The 21,300-nt window shown below is 25.8% G+C and overlaps 1 protein-coding gene across 2 annotated transcripts in view; it reads left to right on the forward strand.

Annotated features, from left to right (window-relative positions):
• Positions 1-21,300, forward strand: part of LOC132941006 (D(4) dopamine receptor-like) — a 146,592-nt gene that overhangs the window by 24,513 nt on the left and 100,779 nt on the right. For both annotated transcript variants that reach the window (XM_061008852.1, XM_061008851.1), the window contains 3 exons: positions 1,128-1,236; positions 2,328-2,542; positions 12,615-12,807. In XM_061008852.1, the coding sequence (XP_060864835.1) occupies positions 1,128-1,236; positions 2,328-2,542; positions 12,615-12,807 (517 nt within the window). The remainder of the gene's footprint in view (positions 1-1,127; positions 1,237-2,327; positions 2,543-12,614; positions 12,808-21,300) is intronic.

Genomic DNA, 21,300 nt, shown 5'->3' on the forward strand with positions numbered 1-21,300 from the left:
ATAACAAAATACAGTGTATTTACACTTAGTTTAGTTTAACTTTTATTAATGTTCTTTGTTAAAAACAAAAACGAATTTTAGAATCGATCATATAGACATTTTGTTTGGTTTGAATATTTGACATTTTCAGTTAGTTTCAACGCTACTGTATAATGTAGGTGACGTGTTGTCGGAAACGTAAATATAGGAAGATGCATCAGGAAAAAAATTTTTTTTGATTTAGGTCAAAATAGATGAGGGTTGAACACGATTATGTAGGTGATGTGTTGTCGGAAATGTAAATATAGGAAGATGAATCAGAAAAAATATATTTTTGAATTAGGTCAAAATAGCTGAGCATTTAACATGATTTTCTTAGTGTCGATGGATAATAAAAAACAAGATTTCACTTTTGAACGGGAATTAAAAATCAAGCAGTTTAGCTGATTGGATTTCGATAAGAGGGAACATTATAATAGCGAGTAAAATATGAGTTGGATATACCTACTATGTATTATATTTAACTACTTCCCATTTCTTTGTTTTTTTGTCATTTCCCGTGCCCTGGATTTATCTCTCTTTTTTATTTATTATTCATCATTATTATAAAAAATACTATCATTTATAAATTATTTTTCGTGAATTTTATATAATTATTAAAAATTAGTTAGGCATCCCATTGAATATAATTCAATGTATAATTAATTTATAACATGTTAAATGTTGATTAATTTATCTATAGGACATTGACGTTCTTCAGCGAGACTAAGTTAGACAGTGAAAATATATAATATGTAGAAAATTGCACACACACACCAGTTAGGTATGGTTAATTGTTTGAATTTATCAATTGAGATAGGTACGAATGATTTGTATACATTTCTTAACTATTATACAATATTTAGGATTTTTCCAATACTGTTTTCTATGAATGTTTTATCGGTACTGAGCAAATATTTTGAGTTTAAATAAATTTACTGTGTTTATTCTCCACTCAAAAATGTGTATAAATAATTTTGATTTGGAAGAAAAATATGACGAATATATTGTGTGGTTTATATATTTGCTATATATTTGATTGTATTTGTTCTGTATCATAATTATTATTAAAAATAATTATTATAGGTTTGTTTTTATTTTTGTTACAGTGGTCAAAATTACGTGCGTTGGGTTTTTAGCCGTACTTGGAGCTTTTTTAAACATTGTTGTACTAGTTATGTTCTACAAGAAGCCTTCACTCAGATCTCCATCAAACAGGTCAAGTTGCTTACTTTGTACAATTGTTATTTTAATTAAACAGAGTCAAACGATGCTATTCTAGTGTTCATTATATCTAGCTAACATTTTATGGTTTAATTAGTAAAAGTATAACTGCACGTGTTAAATACCAGAATATATTATAATTCAATTTTGGTGTATAGAAATAAATAATAATATTCCAATGGCTGCATACGAATTACATTAATACAATTAAATATTTTCTTCTGTACTGTATATTATATATTATAGTATATAGATTTTAAATTAAGACTCTCATATTGATAAATTACGGTTATATTGATAAATAATTGAGTTTTGGCCATGAATGTTCATTAAAATATATAATTTATTAAATTTGATTCTTTATTTTTCCCCTCTGATTAGCTTCAAAACCTAATACACGTTTTAATGAACTAATTATATACAACTTTAATAATATCATAAAAAAATTTTAAATATTTTTCCTATTAAAACTAAATACGTGCTGACTGGAGTTAGTCAAAAATCCAAAGTACAGTGTGTTTAATTATGTTTTCTGAATTAAACTTCTAAAATTGTTATTCGGGATTTGATAAAAAAAATATTTATAATATAATAATAAATAATAATTTATTACTACTGTAAATGTTAGCAAAGTTTCCATTATTAACAAAACTCTTGTTCGTACTTATCATTTAACGATTAATGCAAAATATAGTTTTATTGAGTACCTAGGTCAGTCTAATATTAAAATATTATAACAGTGTGTAAGGTTCTACATATTTGATTAAAGTATGAGTTAACGTATGTACCTATATAGTTTTATAAATTATAAGATCAAAATATAATAAATTAATATTTGTTGAACTCAGTTATTTATAATCAAGGTTGTATATTTTGTATACGATATATATAAATTCATAATTATTGTATGTAAATGAGATGGTATAAATAATTTTACAATTTTGATTTTTTTTTAATATGCATGTCATTTAACATTTTGTGTTTACTATTTTCACCAATTTTACCATATTTAATGGTAACTGTTATAATTATTACGTAAACGATGAATATTAATTATTTAACGTTTGTTTATGTTTATAATACAGATTCGTCGGTAGTTTAATTGCTTCCGATTTGCTGTCATCGACCGTCCTCGGTCCTTTACTGGTATCCGGTATAAAGACCATCAATAAAGCTCTGATCGTATTCGTGGCAACATCTACAATATTTTCAATACTGGTCATAGCAATGGACAGATACACAGCAGTTCTCAGCCCTCTCCATTACGCGACAAATGTCACTAGGCAAAAAAGCGTTTTAGGTATGTATCTCTCTGTTAATATTTGAACATAGACGATTTCCGAGAACTTATTATTAAGTAACATTTTTGATTGGAGTAATTTAATTTTTTTTAAAATTATTATTATTAAACAAGCGGGCACACGTAGGTTACAATTTGTAAAAGTTGGAAAAAGTTAAATTACAATAAAAATAAAAATAATTTTCAAAATCGACCAAAATATCTTCTGTATTTTGAATTTTTGATAAAATATATTTAATGAGCTGGTTTACATAATCGGAATCTTTCGATACAGCTTTATATTCATTATACAGTTTTACGCCTTTTGATAACCCAATCTATATTATATTAAATAAACAAAACAAAAGTTTATATAAAAAAAAAATTTAACATGGCGCAACTATGGGCAATTCAAGCATTTATTACAACGTTATATTGAATATTTAAAATACTTATTTAAATAAATTCAAACACCAGTTAGAACCAGATTTATTATAGTGTAAATTCAGATAAGGAAAATATTAAAAATTATACTTATAATTGTTTCATAATTTCCAATTTTTACAAATTTTTGCCCACTATTGAAAGTGAAAAATGTGGTAGGTAGACAGATGCGTAAAATTACAAAAAAAAAAAATCAATAAGCTCTTTTTTAAGCTCGAATTCTATATCTAAGGCACGACAATGTGTTTGATAATACATATTAATTAATATGATGTTAATAACGCAAAGCCCACTAAACCGTCAATTCACCCACAAACTACATATGGAAGCTCGAATGAGAAAATATGCCGGAGTCTTAATACGCATCTGCTTTGAAAAAAAAAACATACAATCACTCCCCCCCCCTTCATTTATGGTTTAATCTCTTAAAGATTAGTCTCAAAATTATTGTTCAATACACCTTTAGGCTACAGACTGGCCATAATATTATACCCAATCATGCATTAAACCCGAACCTCGATCACAGTCCTGGCTCCATACTGTACCCTCCCCAGCTGTGATGGGGCTGTACGTGACTTACATTTGCTATTGTCTTATACTCTCTCCGCCATTAGAATAAATTAAAAACAATTTTTGTTAACTCTATTAATGCTCCATTTTCCAATAATGCAATCATTATAAATGTTGCTCTCCATCATTCCGTTCTCCACATTGGTTTTACAATTTTAAAATATAATAATACGAGATTTACGTTTCATATTAATATAGTATGTTCTTTTCTTTGTTTAATTATTGATCATATTATAATAGTGGTCGAGGTATAATAATTTATGTCAATGTTTCATAAATTAAAAAAAAAAAATAATATTAATAATAGCGCAGAGATATTATAGAACAGTATTTACAACGAGGGTCTGATAGAAATAGGTTAAATCCGACAATTTTGTCTTATATTATCATCAATATTCAATGCTCTATACAGATATGAGGGAATATTTTTTTACTATTCATAATTATTATGTATTGTATAAGTTGTAAATTGTATTTAAAGAAACAAGTATGAAGCTATACAACGATGACTGTTTTCAATAACGTATACATTTATATTCGAATTAAAAACTATCTGTTCCAAAAACAAAACAAAATTACAAATGTATAAATATATTTGAACGATAATTAAGTTGTATTTAAATACAAACTATACATAGGTAGTACATAAATATTTTGTGTAATGCATATAGCGTAGTATTATTAAAATCATTCATTATAATAATGAAACTTTGAAACTTCACTGTGTTGTATAATCACACGTATTCGATGTTGTATATTTAAAGGGCCAGTTAATTATCAGTTAAGTAATAAGAGTTTTAATTAATATAATTAATTATACTCAGTGTTGAAAATTTTTGTAATTTTTTGTATTCATATATTATTTAATATTGAAATTAAAAACAAGATGCACGAATATAGTTTAATTTATGAATTTATTAAACAGTACTATATTATAATTATAGATTCTAAACAGGGTTATGCATATTATTACAATGATGTATTTGTGGGATATTTAAAAAAGTTTAAGCCCCTCCTCTTAACGTTGTGCCTATTTAATGCATATATTATAAATTAACGTAACTTGTTGTATCTATATTTCATTTGGAAGTCTGTGTATATTTTTATATTCAAAAGGCTATCCCGTAAATGTAAATAAAATAACATATCAACTGTAGGAATAATAACTGAACATGTTCTAAAGATTTAAAAAAAATATTATTTTATAATATCTAAATTTCTTAGTAATATTAGGGAAATCTCGAAGAAATAGAAAATAAGGGTAGACGTTCCGTTATATAGTTGTAGAGGTCAAGTGTACCCCAATATTTAAGAGGTAACTGTAATAGTGTAGGTATAATGGATTAATTTGAATTCAATGATAAATCTTTGCATACAAAATAGGAAAATACAATAAAATACAATTTATACATTTTTGTTTACAAAATAATGCAAGTTTTATTAATTTTGACGAATTTTGTGATATTTAAACTTCAAACACCTATGAAAAATTGTGTTTTCGAATTTTTTTAAATTATATCAGTACAACTTTTGAGAAATACTGTTTTAAATGTTGAAACTTTTTGACAGAACAGAAACATTTTTATCAACGTTTATAGATAATTATAAAATTATAAAATTTAAATTGGTCTGAATAATTTGAATTGAAAATTTTAATTTAAGTGATAGTTGAATGTTGTAAGTTTCTAAAACTGTTTAAGTTGTTACAACTGTTATTGTAAGTTTTCAATCCTTAGCTATAAAAGTTAAACATTTTATAAATTTTTAACTACAAAATTATTTTAGATTCTGAGCGAAGCGATAAATGTATTGATTTTACAATGATGATGTGTGTTTTTTTTAAAAATTTTTTTTGTGTCTGTCATCACCTCTTAGGACAGTAAAAGTGCTTGGATTTTCTTCAACAGTAACTTTTCTGATAGGAAAGTAAATCTAGTTGGTACTTTGGGGGGGTCAAAAGTAAAAATTTCTCAGTAGTTTTCAATCGCGACGTGAAAAACAAAAGAAAAATTAAGGAAAAACGGGAATTCTTACGCAAAATCTGTTTTTGAAAAAATCGATTTTGGTTTTTGGTGCAACTTTAAAACAAATGATCGTAGGTACATGACATTTTGACTGAATGTTTATATAAACATTTTCTATACACCATAACATTTTAAAAATATTGTGATTTGTTTTGAACTGTTTAGGAACATTTTCAGTTTCCAATTTTATTAGTATTTTTTTCTATGGTTCTAGATCTAGAATCTAAAATGATGACGGTATTTTTGATAAGAACAACTTAAGAGGAATATCTTTTATTGAACTATCAAATTATTTACTTACAAACAAAAATTATATTATACGTAAATAGAAAAAAAGGTGGATAAGTGGATGTCGCTCTGATGTACAGTAGGTTACAAGTGGGTCACTGTAATGGATGGTGTTAAATTTGAATTCAATGATATAATATCATTGTATAAGAAAAACGATTCTGAGCGAAAACGGTCAGTCAGCCTATGATATTACCAAGTATATTTTATGATATTATTGTGAATAAAGTAATTTATATATAACCTATTTACCTTGTTTTAAATTTTCAATCCTTAGCCATAAAAGTTAAACATTTTATACATTTTTAACTACAAAATAATTAATAAATTATAAATTTGATAAATGTTGTCAAAATTTGAACTTTAAATGCTTATAAAAAAAAATTGTGCCTATGTATTTTTAATATTTTTCAACTGATATTAGAACGATATATCAGGAGCCTTATATTAAATTTTCACGCTTTTTTACCCAACAAATAAATTTTTATTGATATTTATAGAAAAAAAAACTAAAAAAATTGAAAACTGACAATGTCCGTAAACAGCTCAATAAGAGTCAAAATATTTTATAAATTTTATGGTATATAGAAAATGCTAATATAAATATTCAGTGAAATTTTCAAGTATCTACAGTCATTCCTTTTTTAATTACAATAAAATAAGAAAATTGTTACATGAGAAATCAAGTGAATATCAAATGTTGTAAAAATATAAATTTCAGACGCTCATAAAAATTTAATTTAAGTTTCTTGCAGACATTTTTTTTTTGATAAAGGTAGACAAACTTATGAGTAATCTTATATTACATTTTCAAATCTTAGATTTAAAAAGAAAAATTTTTATGAATTCTCAACTAATAATAATTTGCTAATTTTAAATGCTTATAAATAAAAACTGTGACTAAGGATTTTTAATTTTTTCATCTGCCTTTGAAACAATAACGTAGGAGCCTTCTATTAACTTTTCAAGCTTTTTTACTCAACAGATAAAATTTTATTGATATTTATAGAAAAAAAAACTAAAAATATTGAAAACTGACAATGTCCGTAAACAGTTAAAAAAGAGTCAAAATATTTTCAAAATTTTATCGTGTATAGAAAATGCTAATATAAACATTCAGTCAAAATTTCATGTTCCTACGGTAATTTGTTTTAGAGTTACACCAAAAACCAAAATCGATTTTCTCAAAAACAGATTTTGCGTAAAAATTCCCGTTTTTCCTTAATTTTTCTTTTGTTTTTCATGTCGCTTTTGAAAACTACTGGGAAATTTTTGACCCCCCAAAGTACCAACTAGATTCACTTTCCTATCAGAAAAGTTACTGTTGAAGAAAATCCAAGCACTTTTACTGTCCTAAAAGGTGATGACAGACACAAAAAAAAAAAAAAATAAAAAAAAAACACACATCATTGTAAAATCAATACATTCATCGCTTCGCTCAGAATCTAAAATCTGATAAAAGTCGAACATTTTAAATGTCTACAAATAGCACAAACAGAACCTAACAATTTTTTGGAAAAATCAAGTCTCTACAGTTATTTGTAATTTAGTTTCAACACAAAATAAATCGATTTTGTCAAACTGGTTTTGAATAAAATTTTACATAAAATTATGTTTTTTTATTTTTTTCCAATTAGTTAGTACTGGGAATTTTCTACTTTTGACTTCTCCCAAAATACTTAATAGATTCAATTTTATTCCAAAACTACCTTCAAAATTAAATCATTTCAATGGCTCATAAAGGCGACGTCCTACACAAAAAAAATAATAATAATAAAAACAAAACTCATTATTTTAAAATAAATACATTCATCTCTCCATTGCGGAATCTAAAAATAGAGTTAATTTAAATTTTAAGGTACCTATTATTTGTTTTTTACTTAGAAAAAGTAGATACCATATAATTATAATGTATACATGTATCATATTATATGATCAGTAACCGTGCAATGTAAAACATGTGGTTTACTCTTTCTATACCGGAATAAGCTTTAATAGAAAACAGGAAATGTAAACTAAAACAAAACTCATAAAACTATTACATTTCTCATATAACTCAGAATTATCTTAAAATTACATAGGCTAAACTGCGTGGAGGCATCTGTCCAGTATTATATGCATTTATCATAATTTAAATAATGAAATACTTACGATCGTATTTAGTTAATTATTTATAATTAAATAATAATTGAAAAATGTATACATTTGTAAAAGTATATTAATTGTTGAAGTATAATATTATTACGACTTATGAGTTATAAAATATATTAAATCTAACATTTCAATTATAAATATACTGACTAATACATTTAATAATATTGTTAACTAATAAAATATCTGAGGATTTAAAATATTACTAACTTCACAATGTTTTAAAAGTATTTTCATCCATTAGTTTTAGATTCTGAGTGAAACGATGAATGTATTGATTTTACAATGATGTGTGTTTTTTTTTTTATTTTTTTTTTTATTTTTATTTTTATTTTTTTTTTATTTTTTTTATTTTTTTTTTTATTTTTGTGTCTGTGTACACGATAAGTAGTCGAAATAATGCTTCGATTTTCGACTTCAGTATCTTGTTCGATGGGAAAGTGAATATCGTTGGTGCATTGGGGAGGTCAAAATTTTAATTTCCCAGTAGTTTTCAAAAGCGATGTGAAAAACAAAAGAAAAATTAAGGAAAAACGGGAATTTTTACGCAAAATCGATTTTTAACAAAATCGATTTTGGTTATTGGTGTAACTCTAAAACAAATGACCGTAGATGCATGAAATTTTCACTGGTTGTTTATATTTGCATTTTCTATACACAATACAATTTTGAAAATAATTTGACTTTTTTTGAACTGTTTACGGACATTGTCAGTTTTCAGTTTTTTTAAATTTTTTTTCTATAAATATCAATAAAATTTTATTTGTTGGGTAAAAAAGCTTGAAAATTTAATAGAAGGCTCCTAGGTTATTGTTTCAAAGGCAGATGAAAAAAATTAAAAATCCTTAGTCACAGTTTTTTTTTATACACGTTTAAAGTTCAAATCTTGAAAAAATACGGAAAAATCACGAAAATTTGCAAATTATTTTGAGTTAGAAATTCATAAAAAATTTTCTTTTTAAATCTAAGATTTTAAAATCTAATACAAGATTCCTCATAAGTTTGTCTAACTTTATCAAAAAAAAAATTTCTACAAGAAAGTCAAATTAAATTTTTATGAGCGTTTTAAATTCATATTTTTACAACATTAGATATTCACTCGATTTCTCATGTACCGATTTCCTTATTTTCTTGTAATTCAAAAACGAATAACTGTAGATACATGAAAATTTCACTGAATGTTTATATTAGCATTTCCTATACACCATACAATTTTGAAAATATTTTGACACTTTTTGAGCTGTTTACGGGCATTTTCAGTTTTCAATTTTTTTAGTTTTTTTTTCTATAAATATCAATAAAGTTTTATCTGTTGGGCCAAAAAGTGTAAAAATTTAATACAAGACTCCTGATATATTTTTACAGTAGCAGTTGAAAAATATTGAAAATACATAGGCACAGTTTTTTTTTATAAGCATTTAAAGATCAAATTTGGACAGAATTTATCAAAATCTCGAAAATTATCAACCATTGTAATTAATAAATTATAAAATGTTCAGTTTTTATAGCTAAGGATTGAAAATTTAAAACAAGATTCCATGTAAATAGATAATTCGGTTACCAAAAAATCTAAAAAATACACAAGCACAGTTTATTTGTATAGTCATTTTAAGTTCAAATTTGGACGAAATTACATAAAAACCTAGAATAACTATTTTAGTTATTTTGTTGTGATTGTATAATATTATTCGTGGGCACTTGAAACTTCTAATTTGTAATATTTTCATCGATATATTATGATGATAGTATCACGGTTTGTTGTTGATGTATAACGCGTTATATGTACCTAATGGATATTGTGATATGATTAATTTGGAATTTATTATAGGTCAATTTTTTTTTTAATATCATAGATAAGTGTATAATATGTCTTATACCTAGACTGACATATCGTCTCCACTCAGAATCGTTTTTCTTATACAATGATATATCATTGAATTCAAATTTAATACCATCCATTATACAGTGACCCACTTGTAACCTACAGTACAGCAGAGCGACATCCACTTGCCCACCTTTTTATATTATTATGTTATAAAATTCTGTTATACTACTTGACAATTTTTGAATTGTTTTGAAGATCAAATTTATTGAAATAGAAATATAATATTTATTGTTTCTACAATGTTGCATTACCATCATCAGATTTATTATGTTTAATCTTGGTCCTGGTGAATGATGTAAGTATAAAATTAACATCATATTATAATTAAACTAGTAAATTCCTTTTTTTGAATACATAGAAATAGTATACATATTTTTTGTAAAGGAAATTATCTATTATTAATTTACAATGGTTAAAAAAATGAATTCATCTCATATTATATAGAAAATTGTATGTTTATTAAAAGGTTAGAATTTTAAAATCAAAATATTGCTTAATGGTAATACCAGATTAAATTTTAGGTAGGTACCTAATTTAACCATGAATTAATTATGATCGTATATTTATATTCACTAAAATACTATGAGGTTTGTTATATTTTTGTAATTTTTATGAAATGATTACTTTTTAAAAAATCTTTGTAAACTATATGGATGAATGATAATAATATTTCACGTTTGATGGTTTTTCGTATCATAATAATATGAGGTATTACATTTCATTTCAGTCATGCAATTTATTTAATCACATTAGTATGAGCATTTTTTACAGTAAACATAGCTACTATTTAGACATAGTGGATCTATAAATGTGAAATTGGAGAAGGGATGTCCCTTCAATATTATAAAGATACAAATGTAATTTTATTAAGGTTCCCATACACTGCACCGTCTGCACCAGAGGCGGTAAAATTCTTTTGTTTTGGCGGTGCCGCTGCGGTGGTGGTAAATTGTGTCTGGGCTTGTTTTACGGCTACCGCTACCACCACCGCCACCGACACTGCTGCAGTGAGTGGGACCTGTACACACTATATATTATGTTAAAATCATGATAAATTTTTAATAAAATTCGTCCAAGTGGAGGTATTGTTAATGCCCCTTAGCCCTCTAGATTCTAGATGCACGCCTGATCCTATCTGGATGATAATTAGCAATACTTATTATTAGGCATAGACTATGAATACGACCCAAAGTCTTTTAAAATATCTAAATCTTTTAAAAATTATCTTAATTCAGAATCGACGGTCGTACATTAAATTATTTTTATTTTTAATATTCCATATACAGTGTGATCTCGATTTAAGGTAACACTAAATATGTCAGGTGGATGACCTTGTATTGCAATGGGGTTTTCGGGAGGTGATAGGGAGTACTTCAATACATATTTTCAGATAAATTTCAAATTTTTAACACTATTGGTGTTTGCATGCGCAATACAACTTACATTTTTTTAAATGGAAACACTATTTTTCTACATAATCCGGATAATTATTTTTTTAAAACATTTTTTGTATTAAAAGTATTTATTTATTTATTTACAAAACTGACCAAGTTAGAGTAGTCAAAATTTGGATTTATGCATAATACGTGTTTAATGCAATTTTCATTTATAATCACTGGAAGTAATAAAATAAGTGCCAAATAAATGTTTAATGGGGGACTGGGAGCCGAGCGGACTAAGGCGTCGATTAAGAGATAAGTCGGTTTGAACTCGGCCACGGGTGGCATTTTTCTTCGGGCAGTCACGGTGTCCGGAGAGAGAGGGCCGCCATCCCCCACCCGGGCTTGGCAGATATCTACGGGTGCCAATTTAAAATTCTGCTAAATCAAACACACGTGTTTAAAACCTGCAGTTCCCTCCCCCACAATTTCACAGCCTAAAGACCTCAGTTGTCGAAGCCTCAACCCCCCCCCCCCCAAAAAAAAAAATGTTTAATTTACTTTATCTGTTTACAAATGATTATTTTATAATACTGTTGGTTACTACAGTGAGTATCTCGAGTATGTGAGGATTTTTGTTTAGTAAACTGCTATAATAGGATTACAATTTTAATTATTTTTATTTTACAATAGCTCTAATAACGATAAGATAATCAGTATAATTTTTATGAGAATATTTGATCGCAAATTAATATTCTATCTTATCCAAGTTATGTAATATTATAATCAAGATATAATTCTCTCGTCTAAGTTATTCATATTTTGGATCTTTCAATCTGATAAAATAAATTTATTTGATCGTGTTTCTTTGAAGAAGCGAGGATTACACTATAGATGGCAACCTCTTAATTAATACACAAATTAATATTTTATACAAATAAAATATCATAACAGTTGAATGAATTCAATTGTTATTCATACATTTCTGCATATTCTTATATTTGTACACTGTTTCTTTATTTAAAATTTAAATATTTATTATTATCATTAAGTCATTGTCGAGGTGTAATAATGATAATAATTTCAGAGACTTGATAAATAATAATAATTTAAAATTTAAATTAAAATCAATGAATAGAGCTTATGAAATTCTTAAACAGGGCAAATAATAACTATGTCAATGATAATTTTAGTATTACCATATAATCCAATATGATATAAAATTGATTATTATTGATTATTTAAATTATTATCGCCATTTAGTACAATAATAGTGAATAGATACATGAATACATATTTTCTTATAATTCTTAACTATACGTTTTTGTTGTTAATTGACACTTGATGTTCAGTCATAGGTACGGTTTGGAGCATATCAGCTGCGTTGGCGTCACCGATGTTATTCAAGGACTTGTTGATATACGAACAGTTTCCCGTGGCGATGTTGGAAAAAACACACGGTCTGGTTTTGTTACTGATCGCCTTCATAGCTCCCTGTGCTGCTCTTATTTTGGTGTACTTCAAAATGTACGTGGCGGCTCACAGGTAAGATCAAGGTTATATTTTGTAAAGTAGCCATTTTCAGGTTCCTATATTATAACACATAATGATCCGATAGATCAGATGGTCTATATAATAGCATGTAGAATAAACTCAATAAACAACGCCACTACAAGTATGAATATGAGCATTGAGCGGGATAACTATTATAAATATATACTACTAAATATTCATATAATATTATGTAGTATAAAAAAAATCAAAATTAAAAACCTTAGTTAGCGTTAATAATAAATTATTTTATCTAGAAAATCGTATTTATATGACGTATTGTGTGGAGAAAATGTCCCATCGTTCACGGCGTGCACATAATATTATATTGCAGTTTTCGCTTAATATTAATAAATAATATAAATTATATATACGTATGCACGTCCGCGCAACATTGTCAGATAATAATAATATAGTTTCGTCGACATATTATTACTCTGCTCGCGGAGCTTAAAAACGTTAATGATGTTACTTGTACGTGGTATACAAGTGTTCAATGGCGGTAGTAAAAGCTTGGTTGTAATGTATGCTGGCGGCAACAACAACTATATTCTATGGAAAACGCGTGCCGCCGATGGCAGCGGACTAATTGAGTAAACCCAATAGCGGTGGCGTCGTCGGTGAGAATATTTCTCCGACCCGACCACCTGAGTAAACTATGGATAATAATGTATAGGTAGGAGACACCTATACATATTTCGCCGCCGTACCTATATTACAATATTTATTCATTAGGACAACAAATATCGTCGTAAAGATACCAATATTATATTTATATAAAATATTATATAATGATGATGACATAAACGCGTAGTCGAATACAATATTATAATATAATATTATATGGGTACAAATAGCTTCGTCAGTCAACAATTTTTTTTTTTTTTTTTGACGTGGGTTATAAAATAGTATACGTCATTATTATAGGTGGATAGGTGGAAGAAAGGTGTAAACGAATTGAAATTCGTATTGGCCGAGAGTAAAATTGCCGATGGGAAATCAATATTATTATTTCAATATACCTAATAATATAATATTATTTCCTCGGTTTATTTTATACATATTATTGTTTTCTGTCGTGTGTAATATTCATAATATTATAACATAATACCTACATAAAATCTCGTAAAATGTGTTACACATTTTGAATCCTATATTTACGTTAAACTATAACGTAATAATATTTATACATCATGACCTAAATACACAGATGTAAAAATAATTTTAAATTCTTTGAATACAAAGATTTCGTTGATCTTGGATATTGAGTTTTAATATTTTAGTTTATAAGTACGTGCCTACGAATAAATTGATGTTCAATTAAATAAATTTACAGCTTATAGAACCTAAGTATTTTTTTATATGATCTCACACCGGACGACAAAAAAAAATAGTACGTATAATCCTATATAGTTACAATATATAATTTGGGAAATATAATTAAGTAAAAAAAAAAAACCTTGAATATTTACAGTTCCATGAATTGCCTATTTTGGTATTTATTATTTATATAATTTAGTTTTTGATATCATTTTCATATTTTACAACCTATGTAATAGATAGTTAAAATTGTTGTTTTTCATAAATTTTTTTTGAATAAGTAGAACTTTTTATTTCACTACCGTGTCGTATAGTAAGGTGTAAATAAGGCGAATTAACGTTTTGATGACAAAGTTAATTATATTATTTTTACTGTACTCTATAAAATCTCTAAATATTTCATGATAAACATGAATAACGGTGAAATGTATAAATGATCTGAATATTATATATTAAATAATCGATGACGATGTTTTTTTAAGATTTAATTTAAATAATATTTGATTTAATATTCATGTTAAGTGTGTAAACAAATATTGTTAGCTTTAAAGTTGAAATTATTATTTTATTTTCATTTATACGCCTCAATTACTAAGGTTATTGGCGTTTCTAAATATACATATCAATTAAAGCTGTATAAAAATTGTTTTAAATAATATTATATGTGAATGTATAAATTATTATTATTACATGTGATTTAATCTATGTTTAAAAGTTTAAATATTTGAGTCGTATTTATCAGTATAATATATTACAAATAATGGGTTAAAAATCAAAAGGTGGTTGGTCCTATAACTTCAAATTGCAATATTTTCTTTCGTCATCAATGATTTTAAATGACTATCAAATCTATAAAAACAAAGTTATTTTGTTTTAAGTCTTGAAATAGGTTATTTGTTCCAAGCAACACTTAACGTGAAAAAACGGTAATATTTTAAAGGATTTCCCTTAAGAACTAAAAAGTTCTAAGCTTTTGGTTATTAATATATTTTTTTCATTTAGTTAGAACTTTGATGTGAAATCAATTAATATTAAATTTAGTATATACATTATAATGTATTAATTTTATATTATATAATTATAAAAGCTGAATAGATATAATGCTTTTTGAATTGAATGTCTCATAAAAAATTAATTAAAAAATAATTGCTACAATATTATTGAAATGATCATTATTAGTAGGTATCTATTTTTATGTATTTAGCTTATAAGAAAATGCCTGTTATTTGATTAATATGATTTTACAAATTATTTACCACTATAGATTAAAATGAATAGTCAAAAAGTATAACTACATTTACTAATAAATTACTTGTTGCCTGATTATGGTTATCAGCTTTATTGTTAACATTTACGAACTAAACATTAAAACATGTAGCTACCTAATATATTAGCACATTGAGAATTGATTTAAGTATTATATTATGTAATGTAAAGCCATGATTAAACAAATAGTTTGCAATGCTGCTTAATCGTAAAAAAATGCTCCTTAACACCAGTAATTTACCATATATTTTCAAAAAGTGTAATTTCTAGGTGACTTTACTTATTCAGATTATTCTGTTTTGTATCAAGTCAAACACTCAACCCTATACCAATAACCACTTGTAGGTACATACGCTACTGTCATAAAACTGTAATATATGCATATAAAATGTGTATGACTATAGTAGATATATCGATATATATTAAAACAAAGTTTTTACTAAAATGTAAAACAAAATAAAAATTTGACTAACTCTTTTTATTATACTGTATAAAATAATATAAAGTGCTAATAAACTATGTATTATTATGGCCTACCTATCAAAACGCACACAATAAAAAAGGAAACAATTTTTTTAAATTAATTTTTAATTTTTTAATTAGGTATCTGTTACATTTTAAAGCTAATTATTCTCGGTAATAGAGGTAATATTTTATAACAATTTTTGAGTATATGTCACAATGTCCGTGTCTGTTTCGTGATAAGTTATCCAATATTGCTGCAGGACAAATTTCACCCCTCACCTCGGCGGTAAAGCAAAGACAATAGAATTTAACGCCACCGCTACAGACCTTATTGTGTAATTATACACAACGTTTAAAAAATTATGTTTAATTTCATGAAATGGAAGGAATTTATTGTCTATTTTACGAAATGTACCAGAAAGTGAAAGGGGTTGTGGCATATATAATATACATTATACATACTTAATAAAATATATGATACACGTCTATAGATTATGGTATAAACCAAATATTAGACTTATATTATTTAGTATGATTGTACGAGTGTAACGTTTAGTTTTAGACTTAATTCAGCACTCAGCAGTCAGCAGGATAAAGTTTAATACCGAACTATTTAAATATTTTGTTAAATCATTTTTTTAAAGAAATTAAATTTAACAACTATAGAATAACCTGTATTCTGTATTTTCTTAGAATCAGTGGCTTTTAAAGAACAGTGTAACCTGTGACTCGGGGGGTGATGGAGCGAGTGAAGATGAATGAGTCTCCAACACATTATTGAATACTTACGTCTTTCTCACAGTAGTTAAGAAACTTATTGCTTACTTTTATGTTCCCTATTTCTTAGTGTTGTCAAACGCAATTATATATAAAAATAATACAAAAATTCAAAATAAACTGGAGGGGAAATTATGAAAAAAAAGTTTTTTGTATTTTAATTAAAACGTTTAAAAACTTTTAAAAGTACATAAGTACGTAGGAACAACCAACAATTATTAATTGGACTTTTGGATTGTAAAGGTTTAATAGTATAGGTAATATTTAGGAAATACGAGGACTTCACGTTTTGGAATTTAATAAGAGAATGCAGTTTGCTTATACTGTAAGAACTAAATTGCTATTTGTTTGTATATTTTGGACATTTTTTATACCTAACTGGTTAGCTATGCATAAAATAATGTTTATAATATTTGCAGATGCCTGCTACAAGACATACAAATAAACAATAATATTTAAATTTCTTCTAGTTTTGTCGAAGGATCATGTTTTGTGCTCATCATTTCATGACATTTTGAATGAAATTTCTTAACTGTATGTATTTCAACTCCGAAGAGTCTCATTGTAAAAACTTTTTATAGTGTTATGTATTATACATATATTATATATAAATACAAATAGGTTTAAAGTAAAATATATGATATTGTGCAAAGGTTGAGTCACAAGTGTGTTGTTGACAATAAAAAGATACTTTCATACAGGTAAAATAGACCTTTGAGTGTACTGTGTACACATTATACATAATATTCATTTTTATAGTGTTATAAAGTTTTGACGTTTAAAATTATTAGGTACAATTTAAAAACTGAAATTTAAATTTGAGAATAATAATATAATTATAAAGTTTGTTTTAAATAAAAATATATTAGTTTGATGAGTTCCAAGTAAATTTAAATATGCCAAATATTTTGTAAGTAAAAATAAGAAAAAAAATCTTGTATATTTTTGGTACCTATTAAAAAATGTATTATTTTCAAAACAATTTAATTGTGTGAGTTAGTTTTAAGAATTATTAATATAATATGAAAATGCATGGAACTTACCCAAATTGTACTGCTTTAATAATATATTAAAAAAAAAACAATTTAATAGTCAAAAAGACTACTTAAAAGAAAAGCTGGTACTTAAAACATTGTGAGATGTGATAAAATAACTAAAAAATGTTATAAAGAAAACTGATTTAATTCAAATTTGAGATTCTGAGTGAAGCGATGAATGTATTGATTTTATAATGATGTGTGTTTTTTTTTATTTTTTTATTATTGTGGCTGTCACACCTTTTAGGACAGTAAAAATGCTTGGATTTTCTTCAACAGTAATTTTTCTGATAGGAAAGTAAATCTAGTTGGTTCTTTAGGGGGGTCAAAGGTAAAAATTTCCCAGTAATTTTCAAAAACGACGTGGAAAACAAAAGAAAAATCAAGGAAAAACGGGAATTTTACTCAAAATCTGTTTTCGAGAAAATCGATTTTGGTTTTTGGCGTAACTCTAAAACAAATGAACGTATATACATGACATTTATACTCGGGTTTCGGGTGCTGGATTTATTTGAGTGTTCAAACACCAGAATAAAAAATTTAAACAAATGTTGTCAAGCCGAAAAAATGTAAAAAAAAATGATTTATGTTATTTATAATGAAATGTAAATTCCTAACACGAATGCACAACATTTGTTTAATTAATGTATAGTTGTTATATTTTTCTAAGAATCTACAAGAACTAAGACAATGGGAAATTATATTATAATATTCGTTACTAAGGCGATTTGATTTAATCAGAATCAATTAATGATTTTATTGGATTTTAAAATATTTATTTTTGGATTTTACTTTCAAGAAAATAACTATTGAGTTTACCTATGATAAGTTGTAAAATTGTTCCTGTTATGTATTATTATTATTATTAAAAAAAACTAACTAAATAATCGAACTCACTACATGAAATACATATAAAATGATATATCGTATAAAGATTGTAAAAAACAAAATTATTCGGGTTTCGGTTAACTAGAATATTTTATTTGGGTTTTAGTTGATTCGGGTGTTTGATTTTTAAGGGATTTTAGAGATGTTAGCCGTTAGGAGTTCCGGTTAATTCGGGGGCAAGGCCCTGATATATTCTGCTTTTATAATATTTAATCATTCATCAACAGAAACTAAATATATTATTAGTTATAACTTATAACGAATAACTCTCGTCGAAGGAGTGTGTGTATTATTATTTTTAATTTAAACGTTATAGTGGTCGCATTCTATAAACGATTATAACTTATATAACTATAAATTATAATTATAATTATATATTATATACTTTTTATAAGTGTAGCTAAGTTTGTAAGAATACCATCGAGATTACATTTACTTTCATTGTAATCAGTTGTTTTGAGATTATTTTTAAAAAAAATCACGATAATTTAAAAAATTTACATATCAAACTATCAAAGCACGATCTCGATTTGTATACTCACATATGAAAATCGTTAATCTATTTTACATTTTTACTTATACGTGATTATACGAAAAAAATAAGATTCAACTGTACTTGATTACAACTTGATAGTTCCATTCCTAAACTTAGAAATGTAAAATACAAAAATAGAATAAATACCCCAACAATGGTTCGAATTTTAAATAATAAAAAAAATGATTAAGTGTAAGTACTTACATGTACTTTAGGTATATTATTTATTTATTTTTGTCATATTTTTTTATTTTTTGTAATTTTAAATTATAAATGATTACTTACATAATAATATGTTTTAAAACGTTTAAAAATAATAATATTTTCGTTTTATATTTAATTATTTTTTAAATGAGAGCACAATAATATAATAAATCAATTTTTTTTAATGGGCTGGTTTTATTTTGGAATATATTTTTTATGAATATTTTGTTGATAAATTAATTTAGAATAATCAATTCACTGTGATTGGATATCGGAAGGCTCAAGAGACATAAACAAAGACCTTTTAATTATAGCCGTACCTACAATTATATTTCATTAGCATAAATAAATTTCAATTGATCCGTTTAACGCAGGTGACTACAAAATATTAAGTAGATTATTTTTCATATTAAAAAAAATGACTGAACTTTTGAATTTTCGTTTATTTTAAAGTATTACCTTACTAATGTTTATTTTAATTTTATTTCATACATCTTTTCAAATATTTAAATTATTTATAATTATTTTTTGTCTGTTTTAAAATATTTGACAATTATAATTCAAAATTATTTTGAATAAAATATTATACTTACTTTATTTTTTGTTGTTTAAAATAATTACTAAAAGATAATTGATATTTGTGTCTGTAGTTAATAAAGAATTATTCATGAAATGGGACAAAAGAAAATTTCCTACAAACTTTACAATATGCGTTTTTTAATAACTTGTAATTATTTTTCCTTTGTGCTTTTTTGCTTTACATTTAACATATTATTATTATTATTATTATATCGTTAAACACGAAAAATTCCAAAGATTGCTCAACAAAAAAAGTTTTTTTTTCTGCCTCATAGTATTTTTACTTGTTATTATTTCGGCTGAATGTTACATAACGTAATATATCTAAATAAAGTTTAAATTACGTGGTTATTAGACGGAGTGGCAATTACATTATTTACATTACGGTTACATTGCATTTAAGTAGGTGCATTAAATTACGTTTATCTATTTATATCTGTACATTGATTAGGTACCTAGGTAGGTACTTAGGTTATATTATTAAATTATATGACAGAGTTCAGCTTCGTTGATGCATTTATTAGTGTATGTCTCAGAAGTGGGCGCGAGTCCTCATACAGAGTAATTTATGTTTGTTGCATATTTCATTGTTGGTAGGTACTAGCAACATTCGAAAAGTATGTGCTTGACTGTAATGATTGTTAGGGATCTTCCCTGGCCATGAGGTGACAATGTGTCATTCGGGTGTGGCGACAAAATATGACCCTTCTGGTCATCTCATAATATGATTTGATTACGTAATGTAATATAAATTAATCGTAATAGAACACACCATTAAACCTCCATCGTGGACGAGCTCACATGTATAATAAATACAGAACTCAAATATTTTACATTACAACACACATCACCCCAATTCCCAAGTATACAGAAAACGTCTAAGCAGCATATTATTCGAATAACACGAGGATCACCACAAGGTTTCTAAAATATGGATACATCCAAATAATGTGTATAAATAAATAATTAACGCACATACTTTCCAATTAAATAGGTACTTATGCATTTTTATGGCTGTCACAACAGCTCACCTATTAAAGCTATACTTTTAATAAGTAATAACAGAAAGACCACATACAAAATATAATATCATACTTGGAAATTTCCTGAGCACATTCAACAGTGTTGAAAATAATTTCAACCCAGGTTAGTTTAAAATCGCAAATAAAAAATGTAAGCAAATTATTGGTGCTAATGTTTTATAGATTTTTATAGATCAATATAAAGAAAAAAAATTATCGTAGGTAAATAATCTACTAATGTAATCATAATATATTATCTGGAATATTAAACCTTATAAATAATTAAATTGAAGAATAGCTAGGTCTTTCTTATATTAGTATTACAACTTGCAAAGCCCTGGATTTCAATGCGAAATTAATGATTATTATTTTTTGGGTGCTCTAAGACAATACA

The sequence above is a fragment of the Metopolophium dirhodum genome, chromosome 3, assembly GCF_019925205.1.
Source record: "Metopolophium dirhodum isolate CAU chromosome 3, ASM1992520v1, whole genome shotgun sequence".
In the NCBI taxonomy this organism is placed as follows: domain Eukaryota; kingdom Metazoa; phylum Arthropoda; class Insecta; order Hemiptera; family Aphididae; genus Metopolophium; species Metopolophium dirhodum.